The 22,528-nt window shown below is 38.9% G+C and overlaps 1 protein-coding gene across 3 annotated transcripts; it reads left to right on the forward strand.

The window, feature by feature from the left end:
- The first annotated feature begins 171 nt into the window (after window positions 1–171).
- Window positions 172–21,769, forward strand: fgfr1b (fibroblast growth factor receptor 1b). 3 transcript variants are annotated; one of them, XM_082157913.1, is made up of 17 exons: window positions 172–620; window positions 5,264–5,460; window positions 10,785–10,871; window positions 10,955–11,127; window positions 12,038–12,161; window positions 12,255–12,445; window positions 13,132–13,276; window positions 15,394–15,587; window positions 15,688–15,833; window positions 15,944–16,065; window positions 16,930–17,040; window positions 17,132–17,322; window positions 17,424–17,546; window positions 17,631–17,701; window positions 17,814–17,951; window positions 19,303–19,408; window positions 19,638–21,764. In XM_082157913.1, exons 2-17 carry the CDS (start codon window positions 5,316–5,318, stop codon window positions 19,818–19,820), a joined length of 2,250 nt encoding a protein of 749 aa, XP_082014039.1. In that variant the 5' UTR covers window positions 172–620; window positions 5,264–5,315; the 3' UTR covers window positions 19,821–21,764. The 3 variants fall into 3 exon arrangements, with proteins under 3 accessions (XP_082014039.1, XP_082014038.1, XP_082014037.1); XM_082157912.1 differs by lacking the exons at window positions 172–620; window positions 5,264–5,460; window positions 13,132–13,276 and adding exons at window positions 9,573–10,022; window positions 12,585–12,726 and having other exon boundaries at window positions 19,638–21,769; XM_082157911.1 differs by lacking the exons at window positions 172–620; window positions 5,264–5,460 and adding an exon at window positions 9,577–10,022 and having other exon boundaries at window positions 19,638–21,767.
- The last annotated feature ends 759 nt before the right edge of the window (window positions 21,770–22,528 follow it).

Here is a 22,528-nt window from a genome sequence, read left to right on the forward strand (position 1 = left end):
CTATCTATCTATCTATCTATTATTTAGTAAATATAGTAAGCAGAATTGAGTTGGTATAACAAGCAGCAGTATCTGCATTGAGTTTCAGAGGTGGGTGGGGGGTGTAAAGGGGCAGTGGAATTCTTGAATCCTCAAATCCTGGAAGTGGGAGGTACGAAGAAAAAAAAAACTCCTTCATATTCCTTTCGAGAGGAAGAAGCGCTGCTGTGAGCGACAGAGAAAGCGCAAGACAAACACACACACTTGCAGCAGTTTACTTTTATTTTGACTCGTACGTTTTCGTATGCCGCGAGACACTCGTGCGAGTTTATGAATGAAAAACTTCCCAAACAGCAAAGACGTAGAAGTTTTCTCAAGGTTCATCTACGCACCTGGACCAAAACCTTTTGTTTGCTTCAGCTAGTTTAAACGTGACTCTTTTTTTTTTTTCTCGCTACTTTTGCAAAAACAGACGCGTTGCACGAGAGAAATCTGGCTGGGTGGCTTGTTTTGATTCACTTCAGCGTGGGGCATTTTCTTCCGAGATCGCTTGTTGTGGAGTAATGCTTTACAAACCAAAATAACTCCAAGAAGAAGAAGTCCACTTCAACACAACCCAGTGTTCAGAATAACATCCAGAGGTGAGTGTTTTTAACTTTGGGAAGAACCTCAACATCTTGTGTGTAGGTCTGATGTTTGTAGCCTAATGTTACTTATTGATGTATATGAAAGAGAACATGGTTTGCAAGCCCTAGAATAGAAAAAGGACTACAGAAAAACTTGATCTTTATCTTAAGACGCTTTTATATCTGCATATTTTATAGAAACTTTTTCCTTTTTTTTAAGATGTGTTTTGCAAATTTTATATAGAGGGGTGAATACAGAAGTATTCTTATAGCCTATTTATATAGTAAGCAACCTCATATACATATATGTATAGTATTTTTTTTAAAGTAAATCATTCTCATTTCCATTGTATTTGCACATTCATGAAGAGACAAACCTTGAATAGGTGCTCACAGCAGGAGTAGAATAAGAATGCTACATTGTGTTCCCTTAATTTGCATATCAATGAATATGAAAAGTGACCTATTTTGAGCTGTAAAACCCTAGGTGGCATTGTCTGTCCAGTGTTTGTTATGGATGTATTGTGTTCCTTGAGGAAACAGACCTTTCCAGGGTGATCTGTTTCTGTGTTAATGATAAATCAGGGGGGTTTGTGTCACAACTGAGCTGATGTTCCCTTGCTAACGTCTGTTGTCGAATTGAGGGGGTGAGATACATTCATTGAGTCAGCCTAAACATTTTAGTCAAGAACCCATTAATATTGAGTCAGTCCCGTTATGCTAGTTTACCTTTAGGGCCACTTTCTGATCAAGAGTGAATCATTGAATTGGTTCTCTAATATGTGTCAGCATCTCTGAGGATGACTACTTCGTTTCACAAGCATTAATTTCAGAGATGATTCATAAATTAAACTGATATTTTCAAAACCGCAACCCCCCTCCCCTAGGAGCCCATCTTGACTTATTGTGGCACTCGTGCTGAGTTACAGCCGAATCTCACAGTCGACTGTGTCAACTGGAGTCCATCCAAATTGAATGTGTAATATTGGATGCGCTGAAAGACAAGCTGCATCCATGCACCTGGTCAGAAGGCTTCTGAATCACCCGCTGTGACTGGTTTCCTCGTGGTAATCTTCTCAATATCACTTTCAGCATAACTGGATATTCACTGCATGCAGCTGAAGCTTTATATTCAGAGTTTTAGATATTCACATTAATGTTATGAAACTTCACTGCAGAACACATTAATGTCATTTACATTTTTTGGGGAGTTTTTGGTTTGCATCAGGCAACGGAGGTGTGGATAGGAAGGGAAATGGGAAAATAATTCACTTGGATTTCCTTCCCTAATCTATACAATTACAGGTGTAAAGCCTGATAACTACCCAGGCGGTCGCGAGCAGGGGGTTGCTCCGGGTTGGTGGGGTCCTCCTGGGGTGGATTGCATGACTATCTCCCAAAACAAACACAAGAGTTGAGGAATGTCATGCATGGATGCAGCAGCATAGTAATTAAGGGTCCGGGCTGGACTCTCAGGGGGGTAGGGAACAGAGCAAACCCCAACCTTTAATTATCACAATGGGCTTTTCAAATGCTTCTCTTGCATTACTGTGGAGAGCTCTGAAAGGACTGCTGGTTCAATGCTGTTTTCCACTTTTGATAGTGATAGTTCAGTAGAAGTTTCTTCATTTAGAAGATGCTTTCATCAAAAGCAGCTTAAGAGAATAGTACAAGTATCAAGTATAAGAAGTTACTCCAAGGTTAGTTAGGGCCAAATATGAAAATAATTAAAACTATTTATAATTTTAGTGTATTTATAATTTTTTATAATTGTATTGTTTTATTTGCAGTGTATACATTTAATTTTCAATTTATTTGCTAATCTGTAATGTGCTGCATCATTTTTTTATAAAGTTTTTAGTTTTATGGAAGCTTCTTTTTTCTCACAATTGCAAGTTTTTATAACTTTCAATTGCGAGAAAAACGAAGCTTCCATTCATATTAGACTTTTTTCTCAGAATTGTAAGATAACTCGCAATTGCACTTATAAACTGGCAATTCTGACGTTTTTCTCGCAATTTAGTTTATATCCCGCAAATCTGACTTTCTACCAATTGCAAGTTTACATATAAACTCAGAATTGTGATATAAACTCGTAATTCTGAGAATAAAAGTCAGAATTGTGAGAGAAACTCACAATTGCAAGAAAAAAAATGTCAGAATTGGAAGATAAAGTCACAATGACTTTAAAAAAAAAAAATTATTACGTGGCAAGTTTCCATACATTAGAGAGTAGTAGGTCTAATTCTTTCTTTCTTGTTTGGTAAAATTGGAAATGGCTTGTTTCCTGTACATCAAGTATAAAAAAGCACAAGCAATGAAGCGTGATTGCAAAATCCTTCAGACTGCTGCTAGAACTATGTAACGTGTTAGCTATTATCCCTCTAGAACTTCACACATTTTTTTATACGGTTTCGTGACTGTTGTTGCAAAACACTTTTATAGCTTATCCAATAACATTTCTTTGAATCTCGCCAGCGTGCCGCAGTTTCATGTGTGAAAAGTACCACACAAAAAAACTCCACATTCTCATCAGTTTAAGAGATTCTTAAATTTCACTAGTTTGACATAGTTATGGACAGCGCCTGTGAGGTAAATGAACTGCGTTTATGGCTTTATCATAAACCTGCTGCACACTAGCATTTAGGATTTGCCACCCACCGCAGAGCGACCGTCTCTTCATGTAGCCAAGAGGTCGCACTTTAGCTGAATTACTTTGGCATGAAGACCGTACGACAGCTCTCAGTAATGGACGGACATCCCTCATTTATCATTCTAATTAGGTGATCACAATTAACTCAATGGGATGTTGCTGTACTTTAACTCCAGATGAAAACGGATCACGGTCGAGTATTTTAAACGCACTTGCGCAAGGCTGAGCCATGCAACGAAGGTGCTAATGCCGCCACGCTGCAAATCTATCAGTTGAAACAACTTTGTCTTTGTTTGCATTCACTAATACTCTAATTCCCCACACTCTTTTAGTAATGAGAGCAGAACATATGGCACCAAGTTGTTTTGTATCAGATTGTGGGTAGAGTTGAAGGTGCGAGAGCAAATGGTTTGCAGTGCGATTATTGGAGGAGGGGATACAAAAACAACCGCCAGATTACGGGTCTTTTGTTGGGAAACGTTTGGCAGGGATGGAGGCGTGACTGGGATCCCAAGGAAAGCCAAGTGTCAAGTGGCCAGTCTTAGGGGGGCATAGCATTAACAGATGTGTTTCACACCACCGGGATGGCCTCTCTACACCTACTCAGGGGGGCAGCTGCTGTCGGGTGAGGGGTCGAGGGGTTTGGGGCCTCTGTTTTCTTTATACTTGTACGGGAAAACCATGTTTAAATTAGTTTTGGATTGGTGATGTTCTCTTGTTACAGTCTTACGTAGGCTTGCAGCTTTTCCTTACAGCTAAATTCACATTTTATGTCAAAGGATGGATGTTGCATTGAAATGAGGAGAATTGTTTTTAATTATTTATCTGCTGGTGTGGTCAATTGATGCATAAACAGTTGTCAATGCTAATCAAACTTAATATTTAATAGCAATGAAAATCCCTTAGAAGTCAAATTAATGACTGCCAGATGGACTTTATGGCCAGGTGACGTATTACTTCAGTAAATGAGAGGGGTCTGGTCTTTGTAAGCAAAGCGTGAGTGTAGTTGGCTAATGTTTTGTGGCTCTTTGATATAGTTATAAGTGGAAATTTACAATAGTGTTCAAAAGTTTGGGGTCGGTAAGATTTTTTTTCATGTTTTTGAAAGAAGTCTCTTATGCTTACAAAGACTGCATTATTTAGTCCTTCTGGATGGTTCCTTAAGAGTTGGCAAATCATAATTGTGATGTGTGTTCAAGTGATTTTGGTCAGAATAAAATGGATCTATACACAAAATTAAGAGTAAAGCCTGCATATTAGATATTTATGTATGTGTTTTATCATCCTCGTGCTGCTACAGTGAATTATGGGACATGGAGTTTGATTGTGCAAGACTGTTGCCACAGTCTGCTAGATGAATAGTATTTTCTAGTGAACTTTGTAGCTATTTTAATGATGCACAAAAGTCATACAAACTTAAATAAGCAGTCAGCATTTACCATTACAAATTTGACTAATACAAATTTGATTGCTAGGCTCATTTAATGAACATGTCCCCAAAATTAAAGTTTCCCAGTGGTATTTACATTGTGTTGGTGTACATATGCACTCAACTCCTAAAGATCATTCCAACTTTCCAAATCTAATCATATCTAGAGACCTGAATAAGAGACTTTGTGGTGGGCCAGTACACTCTTAAAAATAAAGGTTCCAAAAGAGAAGAACCATTTTGGGTTCCTTAAAGAACCTTTCAGTGAACAGTTCTTAAGAGAACTGTTCTTTCATAGAACCCCTTTTCCACTATAAAGAACCTTTTGTGCAGTGGAAAGTTTCCATGGATGTTAAAGGTCTTTCATTGAGAAATAGGTGCCAATAAAGAACCTTTATTTTTAAGAGTGTAAGCAACCATCCTAACCAACCAGAACTCTCTAGCACAGTTATTTAATGGAATTTTTTTCAAAAAAGCCAGATCATTCCTATGAAAAGTTAGTTTTTTAATTGTTTGCATTCATGCATACCATATTAGACTATTTCCTGTACACATTCTCTTTCACTTTTTTGGCAGGTAGCTCTATGCTGCTGGTGTTGATGGCCCAGCGCTGCCCACAGCTGTGTGAATGAGCTGTTTCGGCCCACCCTCTTCGCCCAGCTGCCGTGGCATGACTTCTCTCAGGATGATGAAGTCATGGCATTTGCTTCTCCTGTGGGTTGTTCTAGCTCACCTCCCCTTGGCCCAATCACGTCCCGCAGTAACCGAACAAGGTACGTTTTTCCTTTTCTAGTGTTCACTTCCAGGATGTGCTTAATCGAAGGTGGCGCAAAATCGAACAAATGGATGAAAGCAGCATATCTTTTACTTGAGTGATTCAAGGATGGACACGCATTTATGAATCATCTCTTACAATAGGCTCCACTTCATGTAGCGGCAGAGTTCTGGTCACGGCTCTGTTTTTTGATGTGGAGTTAACTAGTGGAGCTGGAACTCATTAGGGTCTGGTGTGCTCTAGGACTACAGATGCTTTTCCTTTATGCGTCCATGGAGCTTTGGGGTCTTTCACTCTTTCTTGAAACCTTAGAGGTTCAGATGGATCATGGTAGAATGCGCAGCATTGCAAAGAATCCTTAACTTGCTAAAAGCTTTTTACATTTATACTGTCATCTAAGGCCCTGTTTACACCTGGTATTTTAATCCATCTCCTTTGTCAACTTTCAACCACTTCAGTCCTGATTTCTTTGAGTGAAGGGTCTATGGGTGGGTAAATGTATGGGGTTTTTTCCAGATCTTTCGATTTAATGGATGAAATAAGCGCACACAATTTACATATTAACACGACCGCAGAAAACGGGGAGCATTAGCTTTCATTTCTGCTCTGTCAGCCACAAGATTGCGCCGAACGCTGTGAATGTGTGTTAGAAATCAGGAATGTTGAGAGGACATTGTGCTTGGTACGCTTTTCGTCTTCAAACCAAACTTGGGTCTCCAGCCGACAAAGTTTAAATCGTGTTTAATCATAATGGTTACGCATTAAGTCAGTTGGCGGAGAGTAGACGTCTTTTGCAGCTGTTCGAATATATGTGACCATATGAGTGTTTACACTACGAAAGAAATCCAGTTGAATGCGTTTTCGACTACCTCTGGAATTGGTCGAAAGTGGACAAGTTAAAAACCTTTTAGACCCCATTTACACCTGTGTTTAGCGTCACACACTTGTGATCCAATCGACCAAAACACATATTAATAGTAGGTGTACACAGCCTAATGCTCACTTAAAGTTAATCGAATAAATCAAGTAATTTATTAACATTGTTAAATGTTATCTTTAGCCAATCTCAAAATGAATATCCATTTTCACACTGTGCAATATGTTGACGCTTGAATTTTGTTGAAATGTTAAATTGTCTATTATCAGCCATATCATGAAAATTATTATCAGCATTTCTGTCTGAATTTTAGTCAATCATCCCGATAGTTGTGAAATGAAGTGGTTTGATAATATGTTTTAACCTTTTAGTGTAAGTAAGGGGAACGGTCAGAATTGTTGATGTGACGGCCTGACACCAACACTTACACTACAGTCTCAATTGTCTGCATACTTATTGATGCATGTTTGCATACAAGTCGACAGTGTCCATTCACAGTTGCTTAACACACTAATATGTTGTACTAAGTTGTGGGCCGCAGAGCTCATCTGCATGTGAAAACAGCCATCGCAAATATCCTGTCGCTGCATAAACTCTTGGTCCATTGTTTGTGAGGCTTGATCGAACTGTCTGTTTGCCTTCTTGCCTGAATTGACTTGTTGTAGTAACTCGGTGCCCAGCAGTATTACTAGCCAGGCAGGAAATCCCAGCAGCAATCCATCCAGACTAGGACTTCCTCTATTGATTCCCAGCCAAGTCCAGAGCTTAGCAGCAATCCTGGCTGATGCGGAGAGACAGGACAGCTATAAGGATTCGAGGCTCGTTTTATTGAAGCTTTGCTTCATTAAAAGGGTTGTAATGATCTGAAATGAAACGACTTTTGGGGTTTTAAAGATGTCGTTGGATGAATAATGAGGTGATGACAGATGTTGTTCACTTCAGCCTGTACTGACTGACCAAGACAAATGGGTCAGGCCTCCGCCTCCCTCTGGGAAAAAAAAACACACACATTCTCTTCGGTTCTCCAAGAAGCCAGTTCGGAGCGGTCTAAATTGCGATGAAATCATGCTTGTGTTTTGGGGTCTTTCAGACTGGGACAAATGACGTAGGGACAAATCGTGATTCTTTCTGCTTTGTGGAATTTCTTCCGTAAACAAAATGTGCTTCTAATTTGACAGTTTCCCCATTCGGCCATATAGGTGGTGCGCTCCTCCTCCTGTTATCAACTGCTTCCAATTTGACCAGAGGAATGGTTTGAATTCCCGCATGATGAGGACTACATTTTTTATGCACTGTTTTATGTGCAAAATGCCCCTTTTAGGTGAAACTTGTACAATAGCTTTGTAAGATATTCTTACTTAACATTCACTACATTAGCCTTTTTAAAATGCTATTGTGATTGCCTCGTTTTTAAACCCCAAAAATGGGTCTGTTCTTAAATGGTTGTGGAGATCAGAGGGGAAAAAAACAATATTAGTAAATAAATATCATACATAGCAACTAAAAACCGTACTACCCAGACTACATACCAGTTCACTTGATGAAACCATTGAAATTTAAGAGTAATTTAAAAACAACACTCTCATTTGGCCTATAAATGTTAATGGTTACATTGATATTTTAATGGGTTTTTTTTTTGCCACTTTAAGCAAAACCAGTCTATGAAGACTATGACTATGAAGTATTTACGAACGGTAGACTCCTAAAAATATCTTTGCTGGATTAATTGCAACAATAGTAACAGCCAGACGTTTAGGCATCAAAAGGCATGCTGGGAGTTGTCAACCCTTTTAACTCCAGTTATATGTCCTGTTTTTCTTGTAAATGTGAGGTTTACGGTGTCGGTGTGTGTCCTGTTTCTGCTCTAGTAAGTGATTGGAATGATTGAAAATAAAGTGAATGGAAGTATATACGATAAGACATCAGTCCTCATTTCAAGGCCAGCATCTCCCCCAGCCTCTACTTTTCCTGCTCGGCATGCTTTTTTTTTTGGTTAAATTAGGCTGAAACGAAAGTTGATCCCACCCCCCTCTCGTCCCGTTTCATTGCTGGGATTAAGGGGCCTGTGATCCAGGAAATACCTCCAGTTGGCTCAAGTGAGATCTCCATGACAACTAGCCGAGGAACCTGCTGTTATAGGCTCTTCTCTGTCTCTCCAAACTGACTCTCTTTCCCCCTTCCATCTCTTACGGATCCACTCGCATTGTCAGGAAACGTTGTGGAGGACAAAAGGGAAGGATTAGTTTGTTTGACAATTAAGGTGACTTAAGGTTGGTGGGGGGTCTCTTTGAATGGGAACTGCAGTATGCTCTGGCGTCAGGGTTTTTGTTTTTGGCTTTTGTTTGTGTGTACTGAAACTCAGTCCTAATAAGTGTAGTGGGTCACAGGAGGTTAATCTTTAAACTGTTTCATTTTTAACCTCAGAACTTCCCATTCTTTTGTAAAGGAAGAATAGCATTTCTTCCTGACAGGATTGTGTTTTTGATTCAAAGTGTTTGAGCAGAGTGCAATATTGAATTCATGGGGGAATCTCATGATAAAGACCCTGGGCCCCATTGCACATCAAAAACAAATGTAAAAAATGTAAAAATTTGAAAGATTTTTTAAAAAGAATGATATTTTATGATAATTATATTACGATTAATTATATACGTTTATTTAGGAAATAATATTTAAGACTATTTGGATACTTTGTATTGCCAGTGTTATCTTGGGAAAATGTGCTTAATTTTCACATCAAAATATTCTCTTAATTTTCAGATATTTTACTTTTTTGTAAAACTGTCATTCGTTGTAATTTTATTTATTTTTATTTTTATTTTTATTATAAAACAACATGATTAAATGTAGAACAACAAATACTATCTTTATTTTACATTCTTATTGTAAATCATGATATCAGTCAAAAGAAAGATATTGTTATTTTGGCATAACTGGAATTTGCTTAATTGAAATGTGCTAAATATTCATGAAAATGTCATAATGCAAAAAAAAAAAAAAAAGGCTAAAGGCTTAATTTCAAATATAATAATTATTTTCTTTTAATTTGGTTAAAAATATTCCCCAGATGTGGTCTTGAGTGTTATTTCCGGATATCTGACTTGCATAACTTTTTCATCTTTGGACTTTGGGTCATCAGTTTTCCTATACTGAGTTTCTTTAAACTAATTTCATTAGTTAGTTTTTTGTGTTTTGTTTTTTTAAAGCATTCCTTATGTAGTTTTCTTTCTCCATAGTGCTTTACAAACTCACGCCTCTTTTTGTTAGTCATGGCCCTTATTTAAGTTTAGTGGTTCTTCAGTTTCCTTTGGACCAGCGTTGTCTCTTGTCTCACACTTTGTTTTGAAATGCCGATTTTGATCCAGCGCCCCCTTTGCCAAACATTCCATGCTGGTCTTCTGTTCCATCACTAGTCCGAACAGAGGTGGAAATGGAGCTGTACACATTGTTCCCCGGGGAGCGTTTGGTGCTGCAGTGCTTGGCTCAAGACGAGACCCCGATTGTAGGCCTAGGGGTCATCTGGACGAGAGACCACGCTGCATTGCTGAATGGAGACCACATGTGGGTGAACGGGGGCCAGCTGGAGATCGGGTCAGTAAAGCCGACAGACTCTGGGCTTTACTCCTGCACTGTCCAGAGCTTTCTGGGCAACCACTCTGCCTATTTCATCGTTAATGTGACAGGTACGTCTTGTAGGAGCTTAGAGAGGATGAGCTTTGTTTTTATATCGAAGAAACCATTTTCTCTGCAAATGACACCTTTTGTTCTTTTTTTTTTTTTTGGGTATGGCTGATGGTGTATTTTTTTTAAACCCCTGACTTGTCCCTCACCGTTTGTGCTATGGACATGAATGATATCTGAAATGATGTAGCTTGTAGAAGAAAGTAGTTCTGTTATTTTTCTAAGCAAATGAACAAGAAAACAAGTGACAAGTCACTTTCATATCATTTGCTTTTTGAGGTCGTATTGTTGTCATAGATGAGCAACTGAGGCTTTGTGAGGTCTTTTCTCCCTGTTCAGCTGTGGAATGTGTCAGGCGTTCAGTGGTGAATTTGTTAGACAGCTCCCTAGAGTGAGTTTGTGTGTGTGTGTGTGTGTGTTTGCGTCTGTGTGATTCGAGCGTGGGCATGGATCTGGAGTGGAGCCTGCAGTGACTCATGCGCTCTCACTGTCCGGCGCTCTGTGAAGGGCGGATGCGTTCATTCCGTTCACTAACCTAATATATTGTGAATAAAAAATTAAAAGCATTGCAAACCTCTCCTTTCTTAATCTGCTGCTATTCTTTGCTCCCTGGCCAGGATTCTAGTGGAGAGACAGACAAATAAATAAATAAATCTGTATGTTTGTTGCTGAAGTTGTGACGTCTGAAATTGCGCGTGGTGAAATAGCTTCATTCTGACCTTTATGGACGGCTGTATGATTTTATTCTCTCGACTGTGTCACAGGTCACGCAGTAGCGTCTTCCGAGGATGAGGACGACGATGAGTCATCGTCAGAAGAGAACAAGCCGTCAAGTAGCCAGGAGCTCTTACGTAAGCATGCGCTCTCTTTTTCAGGATGAAAATCAAATTATGAAATGTTTGTTGTTTTGTTAAATACCATATTTTCTCTCTAGCGATGGCACCTCACTGGGCTCAGCCTGAAAAGATGGAAAAAAAGCTTCATGCCGTTCCGGCCAGCAGAACGGTGAAATTCCGATGTCAGGCCGAGGGAAACCCAACTCCGAAACTACGCTGGCTCAAGAATGGAAAAGAGTTCAAAAGAGACCAGCGCATCGGGGGCTACAAGGTACGTTTGCACATGAGAAGACTTCAGTAGCTGACTTCTGTTGTGATATCACTGTTATGTGGGACATACAACCCTCATTTACTCTGCACCTGAGCCGAGAGAAGGAAAGCTGAAACCTCAGCTCACAATAGGCCAAAATCACAGCCTTAATCTCGACACCCTGAACCCGACACCTGAATACACACACCCTGATTTAAATGTGCAGGCAACATGAGAGGTCTGGTTACGAGTAGGTAGCCGTAGTGATTAAGGCTTAGTGATATACTGAATATGCACAAAATATTTTGCTGCCAATTTCAAGATTCAAGATTGTTACATCAGCCATTTCCAACTAAGGGGGCAAAATACTGTTTCTTTAAGCAAAAATGTCCATTTGTAAGTTTGATTAATTTCTGTGAATCAGTTTCAAAATCATGATCCATTTTAAAATCAATCTGTTTCAATGAATTGATTCAAACCCTGATTTATCAATTTAAAAAAAACACACACAAATATATATATATATACACTGCCTGGCCAAAAAAAAAAAAGTGGATTGGATCATGTTATATGTTTGGAAACAGTTCTTCTAACCCTAATTGATGGAGTGTGTAGCTTTTCATTTCTTAAACAACCATGTATGAGACACATCATGGCCATATTGCAGGATGACAATGTCAAGATTCATCAGGCTCAGATTATGAAAGAATGGTTTTGAGGGAGCATGACATTGTCATCAACTACATGCTCCATCAATTATGGTTAGAAGAACTGTTGCCAAACATTTAACATGCAATTATCCAATTATTGACTCATAAGCATTTTCCAATTTAATCCAAACGGTGACTTTAGTTTGTCTGGCAGTGTATATATTCAAAATAAACATTTTATGAATCTATTTTAAAGAATATTTATTTTCTTCCATTCTCAGCTGCGGGAACACATGTGGACCATAATCATGGAGTCTGTTGTTCCCTCAGACAAGGGCAACTACACATGCCTGGTGGAGAATGAATACGGAAGCATCAATCACACCTATCAGCTGGATGTAGTGGGTCAGTCACGTCTCAGTCTCGACCAGTGGCAGTTCAAGAATAAATATTGCAATTAAATTCAAGCCTCACAAAACCCCCTTGTGTATATTGCAGAGCGATCACCTCACAGGCCCATCCTGTATGCTGGTCTCCCTGCAAACCGAACGGCTGTGGTTGGCAGTGATGTAGAGTTTGTATGCAAGGTTTTCAGCGATCCCCAGCCTCACATCCAGTGGCTCAAACACATATTGGTGAACGGAAGCCAACTGGGACCTGATGGACTCCCTTACGTACGCGTCCTAAAGGTAAAGGTTTTACGATGAAATGCAGCCAATTTGCTCAAGTCCGACTTGTATGCAGCGGTTTCGTATAAGTGATCCACACATATTAGGATGTGGTGGATTGGGACTGGATGTCATGAATTTGGTCTCTTGTTGTCTCCAGCACTCGGGGGTCAATAGCTCGGACACCCAGGTGCTGACACTCTACAATGTCACAGAAGAAGAGGGCGGCGAGTATATATGCAAAGTGTCCAATTATATAGGAGAAGCCAATCAGTCAGCCTGGTTAACTGTCCTTAGACAAGGTAACTTGATCACAGGCTAGTCTGAAATGAACTCTGTAGAGGTTTTCGCTTTGGGTTTCTCTCATGCTTTGGGTTTTCCTATTCAATAATGCCATGGAAACTTCCAGTTGACCCAAACAATGGCAATAATTCCTTGGCTATGGATTGGGTCTTACTGGAGAGACTCTCCATGTGGCTTGCCTGATGTAGGTGGAGGTAGACTGGTGGTGATGGTGCTGGGCAGTGATATTTGGTCTCTCTACAGGTGATGGAAAGGTTTCAGGTGGCTTTCTGAGCTTTGGGAGCGTCTAACTGTTTTTTAAAACAACCAAAAACAACAACTCCCCAAGCTCAATGTGGTCCTGCTTCCTCCTCCTTTCCCCTCACGTCTTGGGCCTCGGGTCTGCTTTTCTCGTTCTCTTCCAGACGGCTGGCCTCAACACCACCGACAAAGAGATGGAGATGCTCCAGTTGAGGAATGTGTCCTTTGAGGATGCTGGGGAGTATACTTGCTTGGCGGGCAATTCTATCGGGATCTCCCATCATTCAGCATGGTTGACCGTTGTCAAAGGTATCCGGCGACTCTTTCCTGTCCTCTCAAGACCTTTCCTTCTTGTCCATCACTCCCAACAGTGGCCATTTGTTTGTGTCAATTGCCAGTTTCAGGTGAACCACTTTTAAGTCAAAGAGCATTTACTCAGCTGTCACTTTAGCCGGTGTATCTTTTGCACCGTTGACAAAGGGTGAGGTGTTTTATGGGAACGTGTGTGGCCGTCCACAGGTGCAAAACCACCCATGCATGGCACCAGCATGACGAGTAGACCAAACATTTGGATTTTAGTGACATCTTCCCCTATAGAAGTATTATCTTACTAAGGTTCCCTCAGTAGGTTTTACTTCCCATTGACCTGGCAAATGACACCAGTTATGGCACTGTTTCACCTCTTCTTCTTTTCTTCCTCTAAATTCCTTGTTTTCTCACTCTGTCCTGCTATCTTTGTATTTTTAATGAGCGGTTAGTGCACACCAAGTCACCTTTACTCCGATTAAATCAGTTATGTTCATTCTGAGAGTAAGCAGACTATGATACGAGAATATCTTACAAGCTATCTTGGTGTTCTAAGGCAGCATCCTAACTTTGATTGAACCTCATAAGTAGCATATTTGGAAAACTCAGTATGGGTTATGACTTCTTGCGCCCCGCAAATTTGCAATAACTTTGCTATCACTTCCACTAGAAATTGCAATTTTAGAGCTTTAAATGACAAAAAAAAGTATATTAATTATAAAATTCTTACGCAGTTTTATTAATTAAAGCCCAAGACTTTTTTTTAATTTTCATGACTTTTCCAGGTCTAGTAATCACACTTTTAAAATTAGGCTTATGTATCAAGACCGTGGGAACCTTGGTTCTTCAAAGCGAATAAAATCTTTTGAGGGGGTGAATTCAAATAAGAAATATCTTTTATTTTTGTTATTGTTTGGGCTTATTTTAATGCTTGTTATGTCTTATTCTAATCATTTTAAGTCATCTAGAGGATGCATCTAGAGAGAGACCCCTTTGGAAGTTTGCTGAGGGCCACCGGTTGAGAACCTCTGCTCTAGGCATTAAAATAAATGACACACGAAAAATATTGGCTAAAATAGTCAATTGAACTATTTTTATTCATACTTTTTTTGTACTGATTGAAATATCAACATATTTATAATATTTTCCTCAACTTGTGCACCATCTGGGATTATTTATTTTGACCAAGCTAGTCGCAATGCATAATGGGATTGCCTTCTTTGGAAAGAATGCATGTGATGCAGCCTTAGAATTCATCAAAAATGAATTATCTTATAAGGCAGCATAATCTTTTAACCACCATTGTGTGTGGAGCATGATTATGATGCCTTAAAATGCCATATGGGTAACAGTATAATTTTGGAACAACTTTATCATTTCATTGACTATAATCTGAGTTAATTGTGACTTGGTGTGCGTTATCACTGCATCATTAAAATATATGAAGTTGTTAATGATCAAGCACCACAAAAATTAGGTTCCTTATCTTCTGGAGACTTTGTTTTATTTCAACCACAGAGAACAGCTCAGATCTATACGATGCTTTAATTTAATAACAACCCATCAGGTGTAGTTATGTGTCTCTTTGGCCTCCCAGGACAATTTGGCCAGGATGTTTCCATTTCATACTTGTGCATGGGACGACTGCAGCCTCATGCCGGTGGAGAATGTGGGGCGAAATACTACTCCACAAAGGAGCCATTATGTGGCAACAAAGGGAGCTTGTGCTCTCTTCTCGGTGCCAATAGTGTCAAATGCACTGGTTGAAATAAAACAGAGCTCGGTGTGTGTGTGTGTATGTGTGGATACGTGTGCGTGTGTGCCTGTCACCAGCATCTACCAGTGTGTGTCAGTCCAAAGCACTGTTTAATGCTGTAGACACAGTAACAGAGGTGTTTTTGATGTCAGTTGAAACTGTATAAGTGGATTCAACCTTATTAATGCTGTTTTCTATGCCAACCATCACTATGATTTTTTTTTTTTTTACTTTTTCAGAAAAATATTTCTTAATAGCAACAGCCCGATAAATATTTAAAACCCCATAGCAACATTCTCATTCCTCAGAAGAGGTATAAATCTAGTTTTGGTTACTGACCATAGCGTTGTGTTTGCCCCATAAGCACCCATCGCTCCCTCTGCAGTTCCCAGTCAGTCCTACCTGGAGGTGTTGATCTACTGCGTGGGATTCTTCCTCATCTTCCTCATGGTGGGAATCGCCACCATCGTCAAAGTCCGCAGCTCCTCCAAGAAGAACGACTTCAACAGCCAGCTGGCCGTCCATAAGCTGGCCAAAAGCATTCCTCTCCGCAGACAGGTAACAGATAAGGGCTTTGACGTACTGGTATCTTAAAGAAAGACCCTTGTGTCCATCTTAAGGTCTTTAAAAACACCTGTTCTGCTTCCTCTGCCTACAGGTGTCGGTGGAATCCAGTTCGTCTCTGAACTCTGGTGTGATGTTGGTCCGTCCTTCACGACTGTCCTCCAGCGGGACCCCCATGCTGTCAGGGGTCTCTGAGTACGAGCTGCCCCAGGACCCGTGCTGGGAGGTGCCCCGAGAGAGGTACGACCACTGCTCACTTGAAAATTGAACTTCTCTCACTTAATTTTCTGTGTACAAGGGTCAACTTAGAAATCATTTAGCAATTTTGTCCATCTGTATGTTTGTTACAGGCTAGTACTTGGGAAACCTCTGGGAGAGGGCTGCTTTGGTCTGGTGGTGATGGGTGAAGCCATTGGAGTGGACAAGGACAAGCCCAACCGAATAACTAAAGTCGCTGTGAAGATGCTGAAATGTATGTGGTTTTGCAAATTAACAGCCTAAAAGACACCATTAAATAGTTTGATGAAGATTCTAAGGGATCTGACTGATTAGTGATAAAGTTACAAAAACTCTTAAATTTACATTGAAGGAGGGACCAGAATATATTGCTCTGCAAAAAAAGTGTTTTGTGTGTTTTTCTGTGAAAAAATCTTAAAACAAGGTAAATTTACTTTGAGCAAAATTGTGTACATTTTCTTTATACTCTTACTTGATTTGAAAATATATCTTGAATTAAGTTAATTGTTCATACACCATTGGCAAATTGTTTTTTATTTCATTTTATATTTTTATTAATTATTTATTTTATATATCCAGAATAATATTTTTCTAAAATAATTAAATTTATTTATTTATTTTAATACTAATAATCATGTTTAATAATATAACACAATATATTCTCTTTATTTTAAGGTTTATTATAATGCGTGCTGCAGTTTATCATCTGCCGCTTTAATTGCTCGAGCTCTTTAAAATAGGATGGATTCTGATTGGCTGTCAATGCTTTTATCATTCATCAGCTGGAAAAAAATCGTTCTGAAAGTGATTTCAACAATATCGTTTTTCGGTGCAGTTATCGTTATAATTGTTGTGTGGACTTTTTAGACAATCTTTAGAACTATATCTTTATCATTATTATAGTCCTTGGTGTGGGTGGGCCTTTTAGTTATTTATTTCCTGGAAAATCAGACAAAAATACTGATTAAGAAATGACTTTTGGGAGTGTAGAGCCAAAAGACATGGACTAAAATCCACAAAAAAGACCAAATCACATTATTTATCAGATGTTTACTTCTGTCGAACCAGACCTCATCAACATGTTCCATGTTTTTATTAGCTGACGCCACTGAGAAGGACCTGTCGGACCTCATCTCAGAGATGGAGATGATGAAGATGATTGGAAAACACAAGAACATCATCAACCTGCTCGGAGCTTGTACCCAGGATGGTAAGAGCCCGTCTGAGGATTCTTACAATCATGTGGCATTTGAAGATGCTGGAACATCTGGAAATGTTTGTTTGATATCTCCTTCCTCCAGGCCCTCTTTACGTCATTGTGGAATACGCCTCTAAAGGAAACCTGCGGGAATACCTGCGTGCCCGCCGGCCGCTTGGCATGGAGTACTGTTACAATCCGGACCAGGTTTCTGTCGAGAGCATGTCTATTAAAGACTTGGTCTCCTGTGCCTACCAGGTGGCTCGTGGCATGGAGTACCTGGCATCCAAAAAGGTATTGTCACATTATTTAGTCTTTTTTTTTAATAAAATTTCATAATTTCTTTAAAGGGTGGGCTAAAATAAATATTTTGGTCTTTGTGCACTCCTCAACAGTGTATCCATAGAGACTTGGCAGCACGCAATGTACTTGTAACAGAGGATAATGTAATGAAGATAGCAGACTTTGGTCTGGCCCGGGACGTTCATCACATAGATTACTACAAGAAGACCACAAATGTAAGCAGTCAGTTCTTCAAACAGTCATATTTATAGTCCAAATATTCAATTTATGACAAGTGAACATCTTTATTTCTTCTTCAGGGCCGGCTGCCTGTCAAATGGATGGCACCTGAGGCTTTGTTTGACAGGATTTACACACATCAAAGTGACGTGTAAGATGGCTCATTTGTTTTCCATTCCATCCTCACATCAATGCTTTCACTTTATAAAAGTTCTGTTTCTTGGTTATGTCTTGGTACTGATGAAATGCTCTCGGGTTTGTAGGTGGTCTTTTGGGGTCCTTCTGTGGGAGATCTTCACTCTGGGGGGCTCGCCGTATCCCGGAGTCCCTGTGGAAGAGCTCTTCAAGCTCCTGCGAGAAGGTCATCGCATGGACAGACCCTCAGCCTGCACTCAGGAGCTGTACGGCCCTTTCACATATTTTAATTAGTGATTAAGGCCGTGTGTCCATCAAAGCATTTTTCCCCGAGTCTAGCGTATTTTTCCAGTTGTTTTCAATGTTGTTTTTTCAAACGGCTGCAGCGTGACAAGGCGCTGAGCGTCTCTTTAACACTGTACACTGTAACACTCTTTAACTTTGGGTAAAACGCAGCGCTCATCACTGTCACTTTTTACCCAGCCGTCCAATCACAGTGGAGGAGGGGCGGGACAAATACCACTCCGACCACCACATCCTTCTTGTACAACAGCAACAAATGACAAGCAGCAAACAGTGGAACAAAATCATTGAAAACAAGAACCAGAGCAAATACTTTACTTTATATACTTTACAAATACGACATCATTATATTCAGAAACAAACTATTTTCGAAATCAGATACTAGTAACATTTCCGTGGATTTTCCATATCAGAGAACTTATTGCGTCTCAACTGAAAAAGCCGCTGTGTCGCAGAAACGCTATCTAGCGCCCACAGCTAGGCGTTTTCAGAAGAGCGCTGCCGTTTTCAGCTGGCTACAAACGCTTTGGTGGACACGGCCTAAAAGATGCCTCTCTTAATTTTATTAAATAGAATCTTTAAAAATGGCATTAACAAAAAAATTACCTTTCGTAGTGACATATTTTTGAGTGAAAAATATTATATAATTTATCTGTTTGTTTGCTTTTATAATGATAATAATAATTTTTCCACTCTTGGTTACCTTAGTAGAAATTAAAACTTTACTTTTTGAGTAAAATGGCTCATTCAGATATTTTAATTCGCAACTAAAAATGCTTCTGAATTTAATTTAATTAAAACTTGTATTAAAATGTAATTCACAAGAAGATTAACTTTCATAATGACAAATAACTAGAAATAGACTGTTTAATTTGATTTATTTTAATATTTATTTATTTTAGTATCAATATTAATATTATTATTATTATTATTATTAAAATAAATACATACATGTATTATTATTAAAATAAATAAATATTAAGTGAAACGATTACTTATTATCATTATTATTAGTAGTAGTAGTAGTAGTAGTATTAGTATTAATTTTGTTTTAATTAATTATGATTATATTTCAAATGTATTTATTATTATTATTATTTGAATAAATAAATCTTTCAAAAATGTGGCACACAAAAGTTTATATTTTTTCCAATATTGGTTACTTTAGCAGTAATTCAAATATTGTTCTTTTGAATGAAATGCACTAATGCACTGTGTACAATAAAATTGAATAAGAAAATAAATTAGTTCAGGTTGTCTTTACATAATGACTCAGTTATGCAATTTTTTTTTTTTTCTTTTTTTTTTGTTCAGATACCTGATGATGAGAGACTGCTGGCATGCGGTTACCACGCATAGGCCAACTTTTAAACAGCTGGTAGAAGACCTTGATCGCACCCTGTCCATGATGTCCAATCAGGTAAGGCCAGCAGACTGTGTAGGTAGCTACTTTTCAACTCAGCATCCTACTCAAAATGACTCCTCACAACTGTAAAGTAACTGATTTGAAATCCGCATCGTGGGCATCTCTGTTAAGGCTTTGGCTCAAAATTTAAGCATCCTGCACCGCAAACTTGGATGACAATGTTCACTGTTCTCATTCCAGTGCATCATGGGAATTACTTATTAACATATGTGTTTCCCTTCAGGAGTATCTGGACCTCTGTGTGCCCCTGGAGCCCATGTACTCTCAGGTCATCCTGAATGAACGAAGTTCCACCTGCTCCTCCGAGCCGGACTCTGTCTTCTTAAGAGAGTCTGAACCTGAAGAACCATGCACCCCCCCAACAGTTCCCCCACAACAAACTGTTCGGTCCTTCAAAAAACGCTGACAGTAGAGAACACCCGGACCTCTATTTTCACAGAGGATCGCTATATTTCTCTGCTTCCTTTGACTCATAAACTCTGCAGGCTCAGAGACTGAGGAGTTCAGCCTGGGCCGTTCTAGCACAGAAACGCAAGCAGGAGGAAACGTTTCACACCAGCCAACTCTCTAAATCAAGACTGATCAAAACAGAGAGGCTTGTGTGGGGAACTACCAAACGTTTTGTCCTTCAGAGGGATCAGATCCTCACAAATAAGATGTTCAAAAAGCATCGCAGATGGAAAGAATGCTCGTCATCGCCAGCAAAGTCAATGGGTTGGAAAAATAATTGCAAGTGTTACCCATTAGAGTATGCTGGCTGTGTAAATGCGGTTAAATTGTACAAATATGAAATTATATAAACACTATTGTTTTATATTACTATTATAATAATTATTATTTTTGTATGAGCTTGTTTATTCCTTTTTTTGATCAAGAAACCTGATCCGCAACACCGTGTCCTAACCAGCTGCAACCGTGACAAGCAGCATTTTGTCACTTGATTATATTTCTGCAGTGTGGCTCTGGATAGCCCCGCCCACAATGAAATCTCATTGGTCCAAAATCATGCTACACATAATATGTCTCAATATGACTCAACTTAATATGATAAGAACAACACCGTTTGTAAGTTCATGTTCCCTGAAAAATTTGATCCGACCAGCTCGACATAGGAAGATTGGCTATGTTGACCAAAAGCTTGAATTGGGGGCGGGACTATCTGTTTGTTTGACCAATGGCAGATGAAGTGAATGTTTAGGAAACCTGTTTGAAAATAGTTATTTGATAGTCATTTTTGCCATTTGGCAATGCTAGTCGTGGAGAAATTACACACTTAATCTTTAAATGTCAAATATGTTCCGACGGGCTGTGGTTGCCTGGAAAAATTCAATGTGGAAAAATTAACTTATGGTTATAAATGTAATGTTGTGCCTAGTTAGAAGATGGTGTCACACAGATTTATGGGAGTTTCTATATGTTGAGATAAGCTACAAATGAAATCTGTTACTCATTGCTTGCTGTTACGGTCTTAAGGTGCGATTACTGTTTGTTTGGTGTCCTGCAACGCTAAATTCCAGTAATGTGAATGAATGTTAAGTAACTATTAATATGAAACAGCTGGAATATGTATGTCTGTTTAGTGTCAGCATGGTGGTTGACAATCTGTTTGCACCAGTTTCAAAGCATAGCATGTCTACATTATTTTAAGCTAGACTCTCAAACGACAGGGTTTATAAGATTGGCAACTTGTTGTGAGGAATGGTGTAAATTAGTTCTCGAATAGAGTTTTGATGCTTGTGTAATTATGTATGTCCTGATGTGAATTTTGAGGCAGTGGCCATGCACTTATATTCAGGCTGTCAATAAGCTGACTGAAATTGCCTTTCCTGGGGGAATATAAATAAAAAAATAAAATGTTATATATAAAATAAAATGATCTGAAGCTCACATTTGTTTAAAGCCCATGCACGTAGGAAATAAATGACGTGCGAAGCAACATATCTTCTCGCAAGCCAGTCCAGAGGTTGTCTGGAGGGCAGATGTGCGCAAGAAGTTGCTGACTTCAATGTGAACCATCCACTCGTGCTGAAAGCATGAGCGAGAGCTAAGTAAATGATTAACGGTGAGAAGAAAGCGCTTTTCCCCTCCGCCGGCACCTCATTGATTAACCACGCCAACACCAAGAGCAAACACAGCAGCATCAGGCTGTATATCAGGAGGAGAAACCCTCACAGCGGGGGAACAAGACAGCTGAGGCACTTTGGCGAGTCTTTAGATCTTTTATGAATGTTAAGCAGTTTTTCAGACTAAATACAATGACAATCTATCGACACTCCAAGCTCAATATTCAGACAGACAGATAGAGATGGATGGATAGATATAGATTGATAGATAGATGGATAGATAGACGTGGGTGAATGGATGGATGGATATATAGACAGATAGATAGATAGATAGATAGATAGATAGAGATGGATGGATACACAGACATAGATAGATAGATAGATAGATAGATAGATAGATAGATAGATAGATAGATAGATAGATAGATAGATAGAGATGGATGGATACACAGACATGAATGGATAGATAGATAGATAGATAGATAGATAGATATGGATGGATGGATGGACATGGATAGATAGATAGATAGATAGATAGATAGATAGATAGATAGATAGATAGATAGATAGATAGATAGATAGATAGATAGATAGATGGATGGACATGGATAGATAGATAGATATGGATGGATGGATGGACATGGATAGATAGATAGATAGATAGATAGATAGATAGATAGATAGATAGATAGATAGATAGATAGATAGATAGATAGATAGATAGATAGATAGATAGATAGATAGATAGATATGGATGGATGGATGGATGGATGGACATGAATAGATAGATAGATAGATAGATAGATAGATAGATAGATAGATGATAGATAGATAGATAGATAGATAGATAGATAGATAGATAGATAGATAGATAGATAGATAGATAGATAGATAGATAGATAGATAGATAGATAGAGATAGATGGATAGACATGAATAGATAGATAGATAGATAGATAGATAGATAGATAGATAGATAGATAGATAGATAGATAGATAGAAGATAGATAGATAGATAGATAGATAGATAGATAGATAGATAGATAGATAGA

This window comes from Leuciscus leuciscus, assembly GCF_965113295.1.
Source record: "Leuciscus leuciscus genome assembly, chromosome: 24".
In the NCBI taxonomy this organism is placed as follows: Eukaryota; Metazoa; Chordata; class Actinopteri; order Cypriniformes; family Leuciscidae; genus Leuciscus; species Leuciscus leuciscus.